Source organism: Apium graveolens, chromosome 6 (genome assembly GCF_009905375.1).
Source record: "Apium graveolens cultivar Ventura chromosome 6, ASM990537v1, whole genome shotgun sequence".
In the NCBI taxonomy this organism is placed as follows: domain Eukaryota; kingdom Viridiplantae; phylum Streptophyta; class Magnoliopsida; order Apiales; family Apiaceae; genus Apium; species Apium graveolens.
Window position 1 is genome coordinate 264,140,126 of NC_133652.1, and position 18,387 is coordinate 264,158,512.

The following is an 18,387-nucleotide window of genomic DNA, read 5'->3' on the forward strand; positions in this document are numbered from 1 at the left end:
ATGTGAGGATCTCAAAATCAAGAAGGAGTTTTCAGCGGTCTATCATCCTCAAAAAAATGGGCAGATAGAGGCTGTAAATAAAATAATAAAGCATACCCTCAAGACCAAACTGGAAGAGCGCAAAGGGAATTGGCCTGAAGAACTTCCAAAAGTGATGTGGTCCTACAACACTACTCCACGATCTACTACGAGAGAAATTCCGTTTATGCTGACTTACGGCTATGAAGCTATGGTCCCTGTGGAAGTTGGTTCAGGGTCGCTTCGTAGAGATCATTACATGGAGGAAGATGCAGAGGTTAATCAAAGGCTTAATTTGGATCTTTTGGAAGAAATAAGGGAAAATTCTCAGCTGAGGCTTGCAGCATATCAACAGCATGCTGCAAGGTATTACAAAAAGAAGGTAAAAGGACAGTTGCTGAAGGTAGGGGATTTGGTGCTTAGGAAGGTGATGCCAAACACTAAGAATCCCCAACATGGAGTGTTTGGAGCTAATTGCGAAGGACCGTACAATATAAAGCAATCTTATGGAAAGGGACTTATCACCTTGAGGATTTGGAAGGAAAGCTGGTTCTGCGAGCCTGGAACGCGGAACACCTCCGAAAGTATTATCAGTAAGGCGCGACTTTGGCCCCTTGCATATCTTTTTATTATATACTTATGGTTGTGCCCAGATTATAGACTAGAAGCAATAAAATTCCTCCTAGCCTAGGGGAGTAGTGCATGTACTACTTACCTTAGAACTAGTTGAAGGATCATTTTTTTCGAATAAATTCCCCACAGAGCATAGTAGCCGTGGGACTGGTGCACATTTTGACACCAAAGCGCAGTATTAATAAAACTTTGAAAAAATTCCACAGGCTGCTTATTTGATTTGTTTGGTTATGTGACGCGTCCTAATCACAGGGCGCGCCCTGAGAATGAGCTCTTTATGCATATTTATAGAGAACATGATTGAGAAAACACTAAAGAAAACCCAAGTAAAAATGGAAAATAGGATGTATCTCGGGTCTAAGGACGTGCCCAAGTAACCTTGGTTGATGCTCCTTTAATTTTATGCTCCTATTTTGGCACTCCATAACTGAAAACAAGAACACGTCCTTAACAAGAACGCGTCCAAACACTGGGACGCGCCCCTCATTTATTGTGCCCTACCTAAATACAAAATGTACATCATGATATCATGTTCGACAAAAGCATATTATCCAGTAAATGGATAAAAGAAGACGCATTCAAGTATCTTATTCTATGGTGCTGAAATGGAAATTAACACACGAAGAAGGCGCATCCTAAAATGAGTACGCGTCCATACAAGAAATCTACATAGCTTGTAATAATAAAGGAAATATCAGCAAAATTTAAAATACAACACGTCCTAGGCGTAGGTCGCGCTCATATGCTTGACATAATAAGATTAAGAAAGTAAACATAACATGCATGAAGATAATTAAAGGAGAGAAATCTCATAAAAAGTGTGAGCAAGCGAAGTTCATAGATAATCATTACAATTTGCAACGCTTGAAAGGGCCTGCACCCTTAAAGTAGTTCAGATAAAAGTGCATGAGTAAACATAGGACGCGCCCTAAGCTGGAGGCGCGCCCTGAGGCTTGTCCTGGTTGTCTGGAGGAGGAGGTTGAGTATGAAATGGAGAAGGCGCTGGGGATGCGTCATCTTCCTCCAAGCCAAGGATGATCCTCTTACTTTTGATGGAATCTGCAGCCCTAATTCTAAAATCATTTACCCATTTCCTGGGTGTCTTCATCAAACTTGGAAAAAGTGTACTCTGGGTCATTGGCTATGAACCCAGAACACCACTCTTCAAACCCAGCTGCAAAACCATTTTGATACACTAATTTCTTCTCTTCTTTCCAGTCATGCAGTCTGTCATCGTTCAAAGTATCAAGCTCCAGCTCCATGGTGGAATTTAGAGTGATTACATCCTCCATAGCTTTCTCCACAGAGACAATATTTCCTTCAAGCAGCGCCTTCTCACCCTCAAGACGTATCTTGTCTTCCTGCAGCCGCTTGATCTCAGCATCTTTCTCTTGGATAAGCAAAGTAGTGTTCCTTTCCAAAAGTTTGATCTTGTCTTCGGCTTGGCTTTTAGCAGTGTCGGTGACAGCAAGACGCACCCTCAGTCTAGCAGCCATGTTGGCACTTTGCCTAGCATGCAAGTGAAGCTCGGCTGCGGCTCTCACCATGGCTTGCTCTGTCTGTTCTTCTGACATGAAAGTCCAGCCTCGAACTTCATCTTCAGTGAAGTCTCCAGCCGAGGACGTGCCCAGATATCTGTGAATAAAGGATTTCTCATCTGGCACTGTCTTTTGACGCTTCAAGGGCACGTCCTCCTTAGCAGGAATGTTTAGCACTGCGGTGTCAAAGATCTTCAATGGGGGAGAAGGAGTCACAATAGGAGTAGGATTCTTAGCTTTTGGATCAGACTTCGCAGGAGCCTACTTCCTGGCTCTCAGTTTCTTGGAAGCACCTATGGCGAATCTTTTTGGAAGAGAAGTCATATATGTGACATAAACATGGAAAGATATTAGAAATGGACGCGCCCAGGTATGAGGACGCGCCCACTGTGGTGTAGCATAACAGTAAAAATGACAAGTATGTACACCTAAAAAATTATACTAATAAATATGGAATAAATAGTTAAACAGTATGAAACTTTGATACGCAAAACATGACAAGTGGATAAGGGTACCATGGTCACATATAGGGTGTCGGGCACACCCAAAAATTGAGGACGCGCCCAAAAGTTGAGGATATGATAAATGCAAATAAACATGACAAGCAGTGACAAGGCCATGACGCGTCCTAAGAATTATGGTGAGTTAGTATTCTTAAAATGAGAAGCTAATTCTTTAGTTTTGGACGCGTCCTCAATTTCTAGAGGACGCGTCCTCCCTCATATATACTTACCTTGTTCTAAGACAAATTGCTTACTGATGTCAATCTCAACCACTTCTGCGGCACTAAGGCCCCTGGCTTTTTCTGAGGTTCTGAGAACAGGCTTGCCATTATGAAACTCACGGAATTTACAGACAGAACCAACCCAGGAGGATAACGCGCCCACTAGTTTGAGGTTGTCTTCTGTGATCATATCCTTGAGATTAAAATGATCCTCAGCATATTTTAAGACTTTTCTGCTCTCTTCTTCTTTTTTCCTTTTAGTTCTTTTTGAGTTCTTTTGTCTAGAAGGAAAGAAAAGAAATATAAGTAATACGGCGGTGTGTGGAAAAAGAAGAGGTCGCGTCTTGAATATAGGACGCGCCCATAGGGTAAAACTTACTTGGCTCAAGGTTAAAACGGACACGGGCTCTTTTTACGTCAAAAATATAGAAGAACGGCTCCTTCCAGTCCCGTTCGTGGCTAATCTTCCCCTCGTTGAATCCTTTATTATTCAGCCATTTCTTGACCACAAGGAAATGATAGCCTGGGATGGATTTTCTGATACTATAGAAAAAGCTGAATTCCTTCATGGAGGGCACGTTCAGTCCAAGGTTGTGATACATCATATACAAAGCCTAAGCTAGTTTGTAGGAGTTAGGAGATAGTTGTACAGGGGCTACGTCATACCATCTCAGAATCTTCTTGATGAATGGGTGTAAGGGCGCGCCCACGCCTAGAGAAATCAGTTTTGGTGTAAGTACCATTCTGGGAATCCTTTGATTTCCAATGTTGAAGATGTGTGGCCTCATTGTTCGAAGAAGGCGCGCCCAAATGCCCTCCATTTCATAGTACTTCATGCACCACTGGATCTCCAAGTCAGTCATAGTGGAGTCAAGAGCTACACAAGCTAGCTTGTTCTCCTTTTTTCTCGGAGCATTTTTCTCTGATTCTGTTAGGGGATCAAGTTCTGTCCAGTCAAAATCCACTTCAACATCTGAGGGTTCCCAATGTTCCAGGGGAGGATCAGATTTCTGAGGGGACACAGGATATTTTTCAGGGTCAGGAACCCTCTTCTCAAATTCACTCACGCTAAGTAGAGACGCGTCCTGAGAGGGTGACGCGTCCTGAGCCGGAGACGCGTTCTCATCAGAAGCAATCGCGCGAGAGGGCCGTTGGCTGGTTGTGGGATAATCTCATCATCATACGAATCTTTGATGGCTAATCTAGTATTGAGAATTGAAGTTCTTTTACGCTTTAATTTTCCTTTCTTCATCCTGGCGCTTATAGGGACGTGGTCCATAGAGCCGGAACTGGAATCTGCCATGATCGAGGATTTTGATTTAAGAGATTCGAAGACGCGTGCTTTTGTCTGGAGAAAGGGAATAGTCCTATGAAAGTCAGATGGCTGAGGGTCGAAAGAAAGTTAAGGGGGAAAGTAGACCCCTATACGCTTGTTGAGAGCCTAAAAGGATTAAAAGGAGAAGAAGACGCGTCCTCCTGAGCCGGAGACGCGTCCTCATCAGAAGCAATCGCGCGAGAGGGCCGTTGGCTGGTTGTGGGGATAATCTCATCATCAGACGAATCTTTGATGGCTGATCTAGTATTGAGAATTGAAGTTCTTTTACGCTTTAATTTTCCTTTCTTCATCCTGGCGCTTATAGGGACGTGGTCCATAGAGTCGGAACTGGAATCTGCCATGATCGAGGATTTTGATTTAAGAGATTTGAAGACGCATGCTTCTGTCTGGAGAAAGGGAGTAATCCTATGAAAGTCAGATGGCTGAGGGTCGAAAGAAAGTTAAGGGGGAAAGTAGACCCCTATACGCTTGTTGAGAGCCTTAAAAGGATGAAAAGGAGAAGAAGACGCGTCCTCCAGCTGAAACAAGAAGGAAGAAAATTTTGAGGACGCGTCTATGTTTAAAGAAGAAAAGATACTGAAAATAGTAAAAGAGAAAGTTAAAAAATAATAAAGGAACCCGGTATGAAGACGCGCCTTTGGTAGGTGACGCGTGTCGTTTAGCTTACCATAGAAAGCAGGACGCGCCCACGGAGGTAGATGCGTCTCAAAACTATTACGATGCAGTGGAATTCTAATCGGTAATAATCAATATGGGGGAAATTCAGTTAAAACCCTTAAAACGTTTAATTCAAAATCAAAAGAAAGCAAACCATGATTTTTTTGCATATACATATACATATACATACAGAAGAAAATGAAGAACAGTTCATAGAAGAATGAGGTACATGAACAGTTTTTCGCCCATTACAGTCGATTGGCTTAGTGAAATTAAGAAATAATGAACGATCTACATACCTTGTGAGTTGGGAGTTCAATTGAGCTAAGAAAATCGGGAAATGAGCGGAGAATTCGTCGGATTTTTTGATTTCAAATTTTTGCTTCAATGGCGGCGATGGCGGTTGTTGAGAGAATAAAGTGATGATGTAAGTTCTGTCTTGGGGGTATTTATAGAAAAGTAGGTGGATGACGTGTGCGCCAGCTATCACGTAACGGTCAGTTTTGTGAATGAAAACCTTGGGCACGTCCAGGAGTTAAGACGCGTCCTGATGCTTAGCAATGGGGCAATCCAAATTTTGCTTATGGTTTTAAGTAAAATTCCAATTTAGTTTTCAACTGCAAATGGAATTTGGGGTGTAGTTGTTATACCCAAAATTTGGTATTGGATCAATGCGGGTCAAATGCGGACTACTTACAGTCAAACTCGGTGTTGTGTTGAATAAGGTTAGGACGCGCCTAGGTGAGCAGGACGCGTCCACATTTTTTGCGGGAGTATTTATTAAAGATGTAAGACGCGTCCACCATGGTGAAAGTATCTGGCAATTGCGGTCTTTTTGGCAATGGAGGCTGGAAGACGCGCTTGTCATGCTTAGGACGCGTCTTGTCTCTATGGAATGATGTGAGAGGTAGTTGTTGAGAAAACAATACAGGCTTTATGAAGGTGGGGACGCACCCAAATGTCTTAGGACGCGTCCTATGTTTGGTCAATGCATCCTCATGAGGATAACTTAGGGAAAAGCATGCTTTGGAAGGGAACAATGGATGATTATTTCTACTAACGTATTTGTTGCAGGTACTCGTTGAAGAATTCCCTCCTTGAGACGGGGAGGGGGATGTCCGTGAAAAGCTTGAAGGCCTCCAGGGGTATGCCTGATGATTGAAGGCCTCCTCCTGTATTCAACGGGTGTCCACGTTGGGGATGTGGGGTTAACCTTGGTGTGTGCTTTGGGAACTCTGTTCTTGTATTCAACGGGTGTCCTCATTGGAGAACTTTGGAGTCATCCTACACTTTGCACCCAAAAGTTTGGGAACACCTGTCCAGCTATCTGGTGGGTTATCCTCATTCGAGGGACAGGGACGCGTCCGGCATTTGGGGTGAACCGTGGCTATACCTGCGTCCGTAAATCAAGGGAGATAGATGTAGCGGAGTGTTATCCTTGTGCAGGGAGATGCACTATCCATGAAGTCCTACGATTACGGACGAGCCTTGGGCCTTCGCGGTTGGGCCTCATAGTTGGACATTCCTAAAGCTAGCGGTAGATGGATTCTGGATGGGCTTCTATCGGGCCAAGGAATAAGAAGTCAAAGCCCATTAGATTTCTTGTTCCCCAAAAACTACGTCAGGTTTGATCCCTATATAAAGGGTACGTAGGCACATTGAGAGGGGTAAGAAGTTGAGAGCTGATAAGGGAGCCACCACTCACTCTGATTAATCTCAGCCTAAACAACTACAAACCACAACACACCGCTTGATTTTCCGGCGAAATACCACCGTCATAGATCTTAATTCCGGCGAGAAACCTCAAACTTTGTTGTTACCAGATTCATTCATCAACATCGTACATGAAAACCGTCACTTGGTATTTTATTCTGCAATTCTCCGGCACGGTAGCCTTCTCAACCAAATACAGTTTCGACATATAAGTTCCATTGTTTTTGACACTGTTCACGATGTAACATGCACTTTTCATAAGCTCATTTTGAACACGTTTGAACATTTCTTTCGTGTAGATGCCGGATGTATGCATTTCCAAGGACGAATGCAAAACTAATCTCCTTTCCAATTGTTTGGTGTCATAATCGGCTTTAGCCTCCTTCAGATATTGTGTCTTCAAAGCCTTTTGGGAGTTCTCAATGAATTTCTTCAAACCGGTAGATGATTGCACATATTCATCAAAAAAAGAATTTTTAGACTTGATTCTTGAAGTTGTAGTCATGCCGGCGGAAAAATGTTGCTTCGTGTAAGCACCAATCCATTGAGTTCTAATAGCATGTCATTTAACCAAGCATGATCCTCAAGATCGTACTTCTCGACTAATTACTCCCATCTACCTTCAAATTTTGTAGGTGTCAACGACTTGTACACACATGCATTAAACTCTGTCTTGAAGTCCGGATAATTTGTGTACAAATAAGACAACTTCTCGGGAAACTTACTACTTATATGCCATGTACAACATGTATGCTTTGTTTGTGGCATAGGCATGACCTCGGCAATGGCATTTCCAAATGCAATGTCTTGATCAGTAAAAATTGTTCGAGGCAGTTTATTGTCGACGGCTTCCAACCATGTCCTCAACACCCACTTATACGATGCCTCAGTCTCATCCCTTACGAGTGCAAATCCAAATAGTATATTTTGATAATGGTGATTTACGCCCGTAATAGGTATGAAAGACATACAATACCCATTCGTCCGGTAAGTTGAATCGAACGTAACCACATCACCAAAATTCTTGTACGCGTTCATGGAACGAGGATCAACCCACACCAAACCCCGTACACGATTCTCATCATCTACATCCACCCGATAAAAGAAATTACCAAAACTATTTTCTTGTAGTTCTCGTAGCAAAAGTAACCCACACTCCGCATCACCCGAATCAAACACTCGACGCTGAATATCACGTATGACATTACGTACTTCTTGATTAGAAAAACCAAGATTTTCAACACCCCCCTTTGTCTCGCTAAGAAACTTCATTACTTTGCTCGTCTCAATTCCCGATTTGTTAAACAACTCAATCAATGATCGCGTCATAGGATCTATGTTGAGTGATCTTTGAAAAATTGAACTTTTTCCGGCGACACCAATTTATGATCGTGTTCTAAATCCACCGAACTAATTTGCCATTTTTCCATCTTCACTTTGTGAACGACACACATTCGAGCACCACAATTCGTTCGTGGAATTACCTCCCTAACTCGTTTTCCTTTACCAGAATCCAACGGCGTCGCTCCTACCCTTCCACCTTTTCGACAAATAAACAAACGGTATGATGGTTGATTTGTGTTTGTTCGCCTAGAAGTATTCCTAATTATTATCTCGGATCCCTCTTTTCGACCATAATTCCTATAAAACGCTTCTGCATCATCCAATGTATCGAAAATCTTGCCACATAAGGCACAACATCGTTACTATTCTTAAATTCATGATTCTTTTTCTCAACATTCTTCTCATCTTTTACGTCATCAACATTTTCACCGTCAAAATTATCACCACCAACGTTATCATCAACATTATGACCGCGAACATTATCACCACCAAAATTATCAAAATCAACATTATCACCACCAACATTATCAACATTATGAGCACTAACATTATCAACACCAATATTATCACCATCAACATTATTCATATTATCATCACTATCAAGATTTACAATATCTTCATCGACAAATAACTTACGACGAGCTACGGGGTTTCGTCTAACGGGGGTATAATAATCGTAATTATCATTTTTACTGGAAGAACTACAATCTTTAAATAAAAAAAAGCCATCAACAATCGAAAACTAACCTTTTGAGATTACCTTTGATGAATCAATAACCAAAAAATTTGAAATTGTTGAAAAATAAATTGTAAATTGTAAAATGAGGAAGAAGAAAGGAAGTATCAAACAAACTGTGAACACATCTCCAACAATGTTTCATTGTTGGAGTGACCCATTAAAGATGACCACCAACCAGCTTTTGGAGCCATTAAGGGAGAGTTGCTTTCGCAAACACGCATTGCGCCACTCCCCTTGCAGAAATGAGTCATTGAGGGAGGACGCTGATTTAAATGTAACGGTTCTTCCCCGCTTTATTTTTTCCAATTCATTTTTTTGTTAAAAATAAATTTTTAAATATTTTTTCGAACTTATATTTTGATATTTTTGAATTAATTTTTTAAACTAAAATATTTAAATTAAATATTGAATCTAAAATTTTTGAGTGAAAAAGTTATTTTTAATTATTTTTTCGAAATAGTATTTTTGAATTTTTATTATTACGAAATATTGTGAGTTTTATGTTTTTTAAAATTATCATATGAGTTATTTTAGTTAAAAAAATAATATTATCAATTTTAATAATAAAATTTATATTATTAATTTTATGTTTTTTTGTGAATTCAACCTTATTTTTTGTGCAAATATTAAATCAAATTCTTATTTTTTGAGTTAATATTTTTAATTCAATTATATTTTCGAATATCAATATTATTCAGGTAAAATTATAAATTTAAAATAATAGTAGTAATAATCATATGATTTTTTTAAATCAATATCAATTTTTGTGCAAATATTAATAAAAATTGATCGGTCAAACGTTGAGGAGTTTGACTGATCTACCGCATTGGATCATTGTTGCAAAAAGGGTTGCCGCTTTGAAGTATTGCTACAGTGGTTCCTGCCGCATTGTGTAATTGCGGCATATTAGCCAACAGTCTTCCCCCTCAACTTCCGCAATATTTTTTTTGTGCCTAAATTTAATTTTTGTTTTTTAAAATTCCGATTTTCAGCCTATAAATAGTGCTCTTGCAATCTCATTTCTTTTCATTCTACATTTTCTCTTCTCTAAACATTCTCTTCTCTATTTTTCGAAAAATGTTTTTTACTATGATTTTGACAATAACAAAGTAATTATTGATGGTGTTGCTTACGACGAGCCCGAGGGAGAAGAAGACATGGAAATAGCTCTCCGCCGTATTCAAATGGCACTTGAGCGCAAGAAAAAAAGGAAAATGAGGCGAAGGCGGAAAAGTCGAAGAAAAAAAAGGACGACGATAAGAGTGATAAAGGCGGTTCCTCCAACACCGTTAAAGGTTGATCATTCTCGTCGGAATAAAATATTTAAGTTATTATGTATTTCGTTTAAAAAAATGTACTTCAATTATATTTGAATGAAATGAAATATTTAATGTTTTATTTTTCTTGTACTTGTCCAATTTAATTTATAGTAAACAAATATAGTGCTAAAAATTGAAAATGTGGAAAACTAAAACAATAAAATTTTATCGAATTTTCGTTACCTATAAAAAAATATAAAACAATTTAGCCCCCAGAATGTTAAATATTTTTTCGTAACAAATTATATAAAAATACACTCTGCCACCTGAAGCGTTGTTTCATTGCGGCAGTCGCAATGAAACAATGCGGCATGTGGCTTTTAAACCACCCGCCGCAGTATTTTATATATGTTGGGGCTGTGGTGAACACCTCCCGCATTGACGCCTTGCGGGAGGGATTTTTTCTATCATTTTATCCTCATTTGTTTTTTTAAATGGAAAAATTATTTATAAAATAAATATTTATTTCATCATAACTTCATTAAACACTACAAATGTGTTATTATACATAACTTTGACATATTTAAAATTTAAATTAAATAGTTTGAACAAATGGTTGTTAAAATGAATTATATATTTTTTAACTCCGTTATTATCGGAAAAAAATTAATTAATTAAAATATGATTTTTTGTTATTTTATAAATTAAATCACTGCTGCATTATTTCATTGCGGCAGGGACTACCCGCAATGTTTCAATGCTCCTGGTTTGCAGCATTGTCTCATTGTTGTAGGTGCTCCGCAATGAAACAATGCGGGGCACCCGGTGGTTACTACAATCACCCGGGGTTATGGACCAAAATCCTTTTAAAAATATATAATATACATATATATACTAAATACCAAATGTGAATTTACCTATTATAAATAACATACATATAATTGTAAATACTAAAATATATTTTATTGTTCATTGACTACGTGAGTGAACACTTCACCGTTTAATTATCTATTACATTTTTTAGCAATTAATATTTTTCGTATATAATCAGTGTACTTTAGTCTGCTAAAACGAGTAAACACGAATATATTAATTCCGGATTAGTGTCACCAAATTAGTACACGAATATAAATCTGGGTCGGGTTCGGGATTTAAGATTTGGTACACGAAAATAAAATATACGGAACGTTTGTACACGATACAGAATGTTGTCGAGTCTGCTCGTAAGTCTCCTGGTTAGCCATTGAATAAAATGTTAATGTTTAGATACTCATTGCAATCTCCGGTAACAAAGTATTCAATTTTCTTTTCCAATTTCTAGATTATAAAATTTCTAGACCATATATAATTATGAATTGGTAAGTGCAAATATTTCTTAATATTATATTAAATTTATTTTTAAAATAAAAATCGAAAAAAATCGAAACTGTAATACGATTAACCGAACCGAAAAAACCCTTTACGGATGATTCGATTATAGTTAATAACTAAAAATCAAACCGAACCAACATATATAATGGTTTGGTAGCGATTATCGGTAAAAACCGAGCCCAATCAAACCGAGCATACAGTACACCTTGCAAACTCACGAATTAAGGAATGTCGCAACGCTCTCACAATGTAATATGGAGAATCAGAATAATTAACAAAGTGTAGTTTAGAAACTAGAAAAACAATGAGTAAATTAATACATGTTGACTCCGTACAACAAGAATAGTTTTTTTTTCAAATTTTTATATTTATTTTAATAAAAAATATTAATTTTAATAATATATTTATCATTATCATTTTTCTATGATGTGCTTAAGGGCACAGATTAAATACTAAATTGTATAAAAATAAATCATTTTGATTCGCTTATAATTCTCGATGATAGACCCTGCATTTAAAAGTCTATATCCATCAAAATGAGTTAAAATTCTAAATTTTAGTACTTAATGTATGCACATACATGAAAATCTTCTACAATTATATTTATCATAAATGAATGACTGTTAACTCTTATTTATTTCTCATTAATTATTATACAATAATTATAAAAAAAATATCAATAAATTTATATTTAAATTTAAAATTGAACAAATATAATAAGGAAAGAAAATTCCCTAAAGAGATTAAACTATTGGGAGGGAGCACACCACATTGTGTGTGATCAAAGAAGAAGCAACCCCTTGTTGATTGTCCCTCCGTCCCAAAATGTGTTTCATATTTGGACGTGTTTCTTGTTTTGACTTTTTTTATCATGATTGACTATTAATTAAGTTTAATCTATAAGATCAAATATAATCATGAGTGATTTTGTTGAATTCGTATTTAAGAATACTTTAATACAGTGAAGTTTTTATATTTAATACTAATACGAAATTAAAGATATTAAGAATCAAAAATTTGCATTGACAAACGTGTACACCACAAATAGGAAACGTTTTTAGGGAGGAGTAGTTGATTAGTTAGTAGTACCAAGAATTTAATCATTATTTTAGAAATTTAATCATATATTATTGAGTTGTCATCACAACAGAAAATTAGTAAATAAAACCAATGTTTTCTTAAACGGTCATTAGTTCAGCTGTCATCGTAAGATTCCTTTGTATAATGAACCCATAAAATTAATAATTAAAGGTGATAGTATAAAAGGAGGGGTGTGTACAAGTCAAAGATCTCTAACTTTCCGCAAAAGTGGATTTAATTGTTTAATCAGTTTCAAACCCAAAGACCCCACTTATCTTGTCCCATCTTTCCTTCTTTCTTGCATGTCATTTAGTGCAAATCTTTGAAACTTCCACGTAACACGTAATAAGGCGAGAATTTACAATTTTTGATTAATTTGATTGGTGTATTTTTTATATGCAGGATTCATCATTATTAAAAATAAATAATTAGTCAGAATAATTTAAACTTATAAATTTACGTACTTAATGTATACCCATCATATAAAATTTCTTTATTTAAAATGCTTGAACATAATAAAATTAAAGTAGTGCACGATTTAAAATTGGATAAAAAATAATTTAAAATCATGTGTTTATTATTTTGGATTATTTTAATTGATAATATTGACGTAAATTTATAAAATTTTAATCTTGTATAATTCTAATCACAACATGTCACATTACATTTTAAAACGGTTTTAAAATCTAATTTTAAATATATAGTATTTCTTATTAATTATTAATTTTATTTGTAGTCTTAAAATTAAGTTACAAGATAGTTATAGAAAAAAATATTCTAAAATACTCTAATTTTTAATGGTTCAAACAAGATTTAAAACAATCCCTTAAATCCATATTCTTATTCAATTTATTGAATATAAATATATATGATATTTGATTTACTTCGAATACACATACTGTTTACGTGTATTTTATTTTATTTTTAAAACGAATACAAATATTTTGAACAGTTTTTTCAAAAAAAAAATTTACAGCCGTGCTGATATTTTTTTTTGCAATTAAAATTCCTTTCAAATTTATTTATTTGTTTTATTTTATTTTATAATTTCTAAGGATAACACCACAGAATAAAGAAATATTTTTTTTACAAATCATGGTGTTATATTGCAGCCTTTGCAGTTGAAGTAGACTACTAGTACAAATCTTGTACCTTTCCTTCCATATCCAATAATGTCATTAATATATATATATATATATATACCCCCTAAACTTCAAGTAAAAACTATAGACACAAATGGGGTTCCCAAGAATCATTTGTATTGTAGTTGTGTTGTTGTTGAACACAACAGTGTTATGCAATGGAGGGATCACAAGCTCTTTTGTCAGGAAAGTTGAGAAAACCATTGATATGCCCTTTCATAGTGATGTTTTCAGTGTTCCTCCTGGCTATAATGCTCCTCAACAGGTCTTTTCTTTTCTTTTCTTCATCTTTTTATTTTGTTCTTGCTAAATTTGTGACTTTTTGTTGTTTATGTTTTAGCATTTTTGAAAAGTTTGAATCTTTATTTAGCTCTTTGCTTTTAAATAGGTTTCTTGATTCAACATCTTATAAAAAACCAAATTGGCTAGATTTTATGGTTAACATTACAATCTCATGCTATGTTTGTTTGCAAGAACTATAGTCCCTTTGCTAGTTAATATCTGTATTTGTTTCCCTTATAATCTGATGAATATGTTTCACTTTTTTTTCCTGAATAATTAGGCTTGTATGTCTTATATCTGTTCTATAAAATGTCGGGTGAGCTCGAAGGTAAGAGATAAACTCATACCACTAGAGCTGGTTTATAGTGAAATGATTCTTGTTCTTACCCTCATTATAATTTTATAGAAATGAAATAATTTAGTTCCCTTAAAATAATGTGATGAATATGTTTTGAGCACTTTTTAGTTTTTAATGAAATTATTTTTGATCCTACCATCATTATAATTCCATGGAAATGAAATAATTTAGTTCAGCACATAAAAGATTAAAAGTTTGTTTTTGGGTAAAACATGGTTTTTGCTAGAATATTTGATTTTAGGGGTTCTTTATGTTACAGGTTCATATAACTCAAGGAGATCATGAGGGGAAGGCAATGATAGTGTCGTGGGTTACTATGGAAGAGCCGGGTTCAAGCACGGTTTCTTATTGGAGTGAGAATAGCAAGCACAAGAACAAGGCAAAGGGGAAATTTAACACCTATAAATACTACAACTATACTTCCGGTTACATCCATCACTGCACTATCAGGAATTTAAAGGTAAATTTCCGCAGCCCTTGTTTTTAGTATGCCTGTAGATGTACATTGCTTTTTTGGAAATGGAATAGTATAATGATTAATTCCTTGGTTTGAAGATTCTGCATCAAATTTTTTTGGAATTGAGGATTGTTAACAGAGAAGATGAACCATAATGGTATATGATACTAATTATGTACTTGTCTCTGCAGTTTGATACGAAGTATTATTACGAGGTTGGCATTGGACAAACACCAAGAACTTTTTGGTTCGTGACTCCTCCTGCAGTTGGACCTGATGTTCCATATACTTTCGGTCTTATAGGTAAACCACTCTAGTGCTTTAGGCTATCCATATACTGATGGATTTAAAAAGCTAATCCATATTTCAAGTTCACCTGCTTTTGCAGATAAGAATTGGCACACGACCTTGTATTTTGAAACAGATAGTGTGATATATTGCATTAATTCTAGCTATTACTAGGGGCAATGTATCTATTCCTATATGGATTGATCCTCTATTTTTCTTGCTTATCAAAGATTGAAATGGGCAAACATTTTTTTCCGATTATTTGATAAAGGAAGAAATTCTAAAAGTTTGCCTATTAATGACTCTATTGCAGGGGATCTTGGTCAGACTTATGATTCAAATAGTACCCTTACACATTACGAACAAAATCCAACAGTAGGTCAAGCTGTTTTGTACGTGGGCGATCTATCTTATGCTGATAACCACCCAAATCATGACAATGTTAAGTGGGATACATGGGGAAGGTTCGTTGAGAGAAGTACAGCATATCAACCCTGGATATGGACTACTGGGAATCATGAGATAGATTACGCTCCTGAAATTGTAAGCATCCTTTATTTCTTGCCTAGTAAAATATATGTTGCAAGATCATCAATATTTATTTTTGTATTCTTAATGCTAAAAAAAATCATCATAGGTTTCTTAAATTATGCTATTGAACCTTTTTTGGATTCCTTAAGCAAGTTACCTGCACTATGTAGATTGATAAAACTCACATTGTGGAGCACCACATCAAAAAATATTACATGTAAAGCTGCTTTGCTCATACAAATAAACATGTATTGGCTAGGAGGGCTGAGAAAGTGTCAATGCTCCTACAGATATAATACATCACGACCTTGCTAGCAAAACATGTCAAAACAGTAAAATAAACACATTATACTAATATTTAAATAATGAGATATTGTTCTGTGTTTAATTTTTCTTTAAAATTTACCATTTCTTCTAATCTCTGAATGGTAAGCTAAATCACAAGTGTTTTACAAGTTTTATATTTTCTCCACAGGGTGAAAGCAAACCGTTCAAGCCTTTTACTCATCGTTATCGTACCCCTCACAAAGCATCAAACAGTAGTGATCCGTTTTGGTACTCAATCAAGAGAGCTTCAGCCTATATTATTGTTTTGTCCTCATACTCAGCATATGGTAAGGAACTAAATACAGATATTAGAACCCACATCCATGCAATATATGCGGCAGGAACATCCATGACTAGTTTCAATACATTTAAGGAAAACATTGGCAGTATATCTATTTTTTTCCGTAAACATTTGGCAGTATATCTTTTAGGACAATAATGTTACATAATAAGAGTCTTACATACTTTATACACATTTTTCGAAAGGCATGTACACTCCGCAATATCAATGGCTTTATGAGGAGCTACCAAAAGTCAACAGAAGTGAGACACCATGGTTAATTGTTCTAGTGCATTCCCCGTGGTATAATAGCTACAAGTATCATTATATGGAAGGTGAAAGTATGAGAGTGATGTATGAACCATGGTTTGTACAATACAAAGTTGACATCGTTTTTGCAGGACATGTTCATGCGTATGAACGATCAGTAAGTACCTTTCCCTCTATTTTATAAGAATCATTGGTCGTAGCCTCTTAGGATCTCATTGCTATCTTTGCACTCTCGTTTTTCCTACTGGCATTCTTCCAATTCATTAGAACAACATCCTTTCTATAGTTTTTATTGATAAATGGTGTGCAACTGTTACAGGAACGTGTATCGAATATTGCATATAACATTGTAAATGGAATTTGTCGTCCTGTAAGTGACCCATCTGCGCCAATGTACATAACCATTGGCGATGGAGGAAATATTGAAGGCTTGGCAACCATGTAAGTTTAACAATACTATAAACTCTTTATAAGTGTGTGTCTGCGCGTGCACATGCTAGCGCTTAAGAATTGACATGGCTAATTTTATTCATTTAATATTTGCCTATGTCTAGTATGACAGAGCCACAACCAAAGTATTCAGCTTTTCGCGAGGCAAGCTTTGGCCATGCAATTCTTGATATCAAGAACAGGACCCATGCTTACTATGCTTGGCATCGTAATCATGATGGAGATGCTGTTAAGGGAGATGCTTTGTGGATTTTTAACCGACACTGGCATCAAATTGATGATTCTACAACTACACATTCGGGTTGAAATATATTCCATCTTTCAAATGGTAGAATGGTAGATCAGTTTTGATACACCTTTTTTTTGCATTTATCTTCTCCAATACGGTTTCTCTAGCCGAGGCAATCGCCTGGCGGTCTGCTGTAGGATTGTTTAAACCAGCAGCGAGCAAGAGTCTCCCTTTTCCAGAAATTCTATTTTCAAATAAGAGTGTTTCATTGATCAACAATACAAATGACTTTTGGTCGCAAGAATGTTCTTCGCATCTGTCATGCTTTCTGTAACTTAGTTTAAGCTTCAATACATCTTCAGACTGAGAAGTACTCATGTTTTCAATCATTGTGCACTATTTTTCATGTAGTTCAGATGGAACAGAAAAGAAATACGTGAACAAGAAGCAAGAGAATGAAAAACTAGACTTACACATACATAATTACAGACCACTAAGCACATCTTTAACGGACTATCCCTCGCATCAAACCAAAAAACACAAATACAAGAGATTGAAACTAGTCTCCCATCCAGCACTTTGGTAACACATCTTTAACTGTACTGTTTGAAGCTCTTGAAGCAACGGTCAAGTGTCTATCGGCATACTCGGCTATGGCTTGCCACAGATACAAGATCACCTTTATAGCAGAGGGCCTGTAAGCAGCATGAAGATTTTGCAACTTCTTACAGAAGAAGTGTTTGATTCTTTGGGCTTCTTCAGTAGTCATGTCTATGAACCACAAACACTATTTCAAATGTTAAATCATTGGAAAAACAGAAAATGAACCTCCAAAAGTTTGTTGTGAGTATAATGTTGACGATGATACAACGACTCAGGCAATTGTAAGTATATGGTGTTAGTAATTAGGCGATTAGCAGGACGTTTATGTTTGTTGTTCTGCGACATCCAGAGAGTCGATTGTTTTCGAAAATGGTCAGCATAGACTTGTTTCATTCCATTTGTTGCATGGCGTTGTTGCTTGAATCTTGTTTTTTCTAATTGTTGCTTGTAAGAAGCGTTTTTAGGTTTTCTTAATTTCTCAACTTTGCCTTGCTATGAGCTGCAACATGAGTTTAAGTCAGTCATCTATGCTTATTAAAATGAGGTTATACACTTTCCCACCATATCTGCACAGATCATATTAATGAAGACCCCATTGCCATCTTCTCATGGTACTAAATAAGGCGGGTACTGGGTATTACGTTTGTTGCCTAAATATCTCGTGATGTTGGGACAGATTAAATTAATTTTGTCACAGTGAATGCCATTTTTAATTGTTCAATTTTTTTGTTTCAGAACGAGGTCTCACATTTGGAAGT

The 18,387-nt window shown here is 36.3% G+C and overlaps 2 protein-coding genes across 2 annotated transcripts; one reads left to right on the forward strand and one right to left on the reverse strand.

Annotated features, from left to right (window-relative positions):
* Window positions 1-7,225: 7,225 nt before the first annotated feature.
* LOC141665986 (protein FAR1-RELATED SEQUENCE 5-like) lies at window positions 7,226-7,948 on the reverse strand. Its single transcript, XM_074471972.1, has one exon. It carries the CDS (start codon window positions 7,946-7,948, stop codon window positions 7,226-7,228), a length of 723 nt encoding a protein of 240 aa, XP_074328073.1.
* A 5,639-nt stretch (window positions 7,949-13,587) lies between these two features.
* Window positions 13,588-17,415, forward strand: LOC141667307 (purple acid phosphatase 2-like). Its single transcript, XM_074473735.1, has 8 exons — window positions 13,588-13,819; window positions 14,454-14,654; window positions 14,843-14,954; window positions 15,253-15,482; window positions 15,946-16,084; window positions 16,284-16,504; window positions 16,667-16,788; window positions 16,902-17,415. The coding sequence occupies exons 1-8, from the start codon at window positions 13,649-13,651 to the stop codon at window positions 17,101-17,103; spliced, it is 1,398 nt and encodes a 465-aa protein (XP_074329836.1). The 5' UTR covers window positions 13,588-13,648; the 3' UTR covers window positions 17,104-17,415.
* The last annotated feature ends 972 nt before the right edge of the window (window positions 17,416-18,387 follow it).

Excerpts from the sequence above, each read along its gene's own strand:
- LOC141665986 (XM_074471972.1), bottom strand. The coding sequence starts at position 7,948 with ATGACGCGATCATTGATTGAGTTGTTTAACAAATCGGGAATTGAGACG.
- LOC141667307 (XM_074473735.1), top strand. The coding sequence starts at position 13,649 with ATGGGGTTCCCAAGAATCATTTGTATTGTAGTTGTGTTGTTGTTGAAC. Across the intron at positions 13,820-14,453 it reads GCTATAATGCTCCTCAACAG|GTTCATATAACTCAAGGAGA; the intron begins GTCTTTTCTTTT and ends TTTATGTTACAG. Across the intron at positions 16,505-16,666 it reads TTCATGCGTATGAACGATCA|GAACGTGTATCGAATATTGC; the intron begins GTAAGTACCTTT and ends CAACTGTTACAG.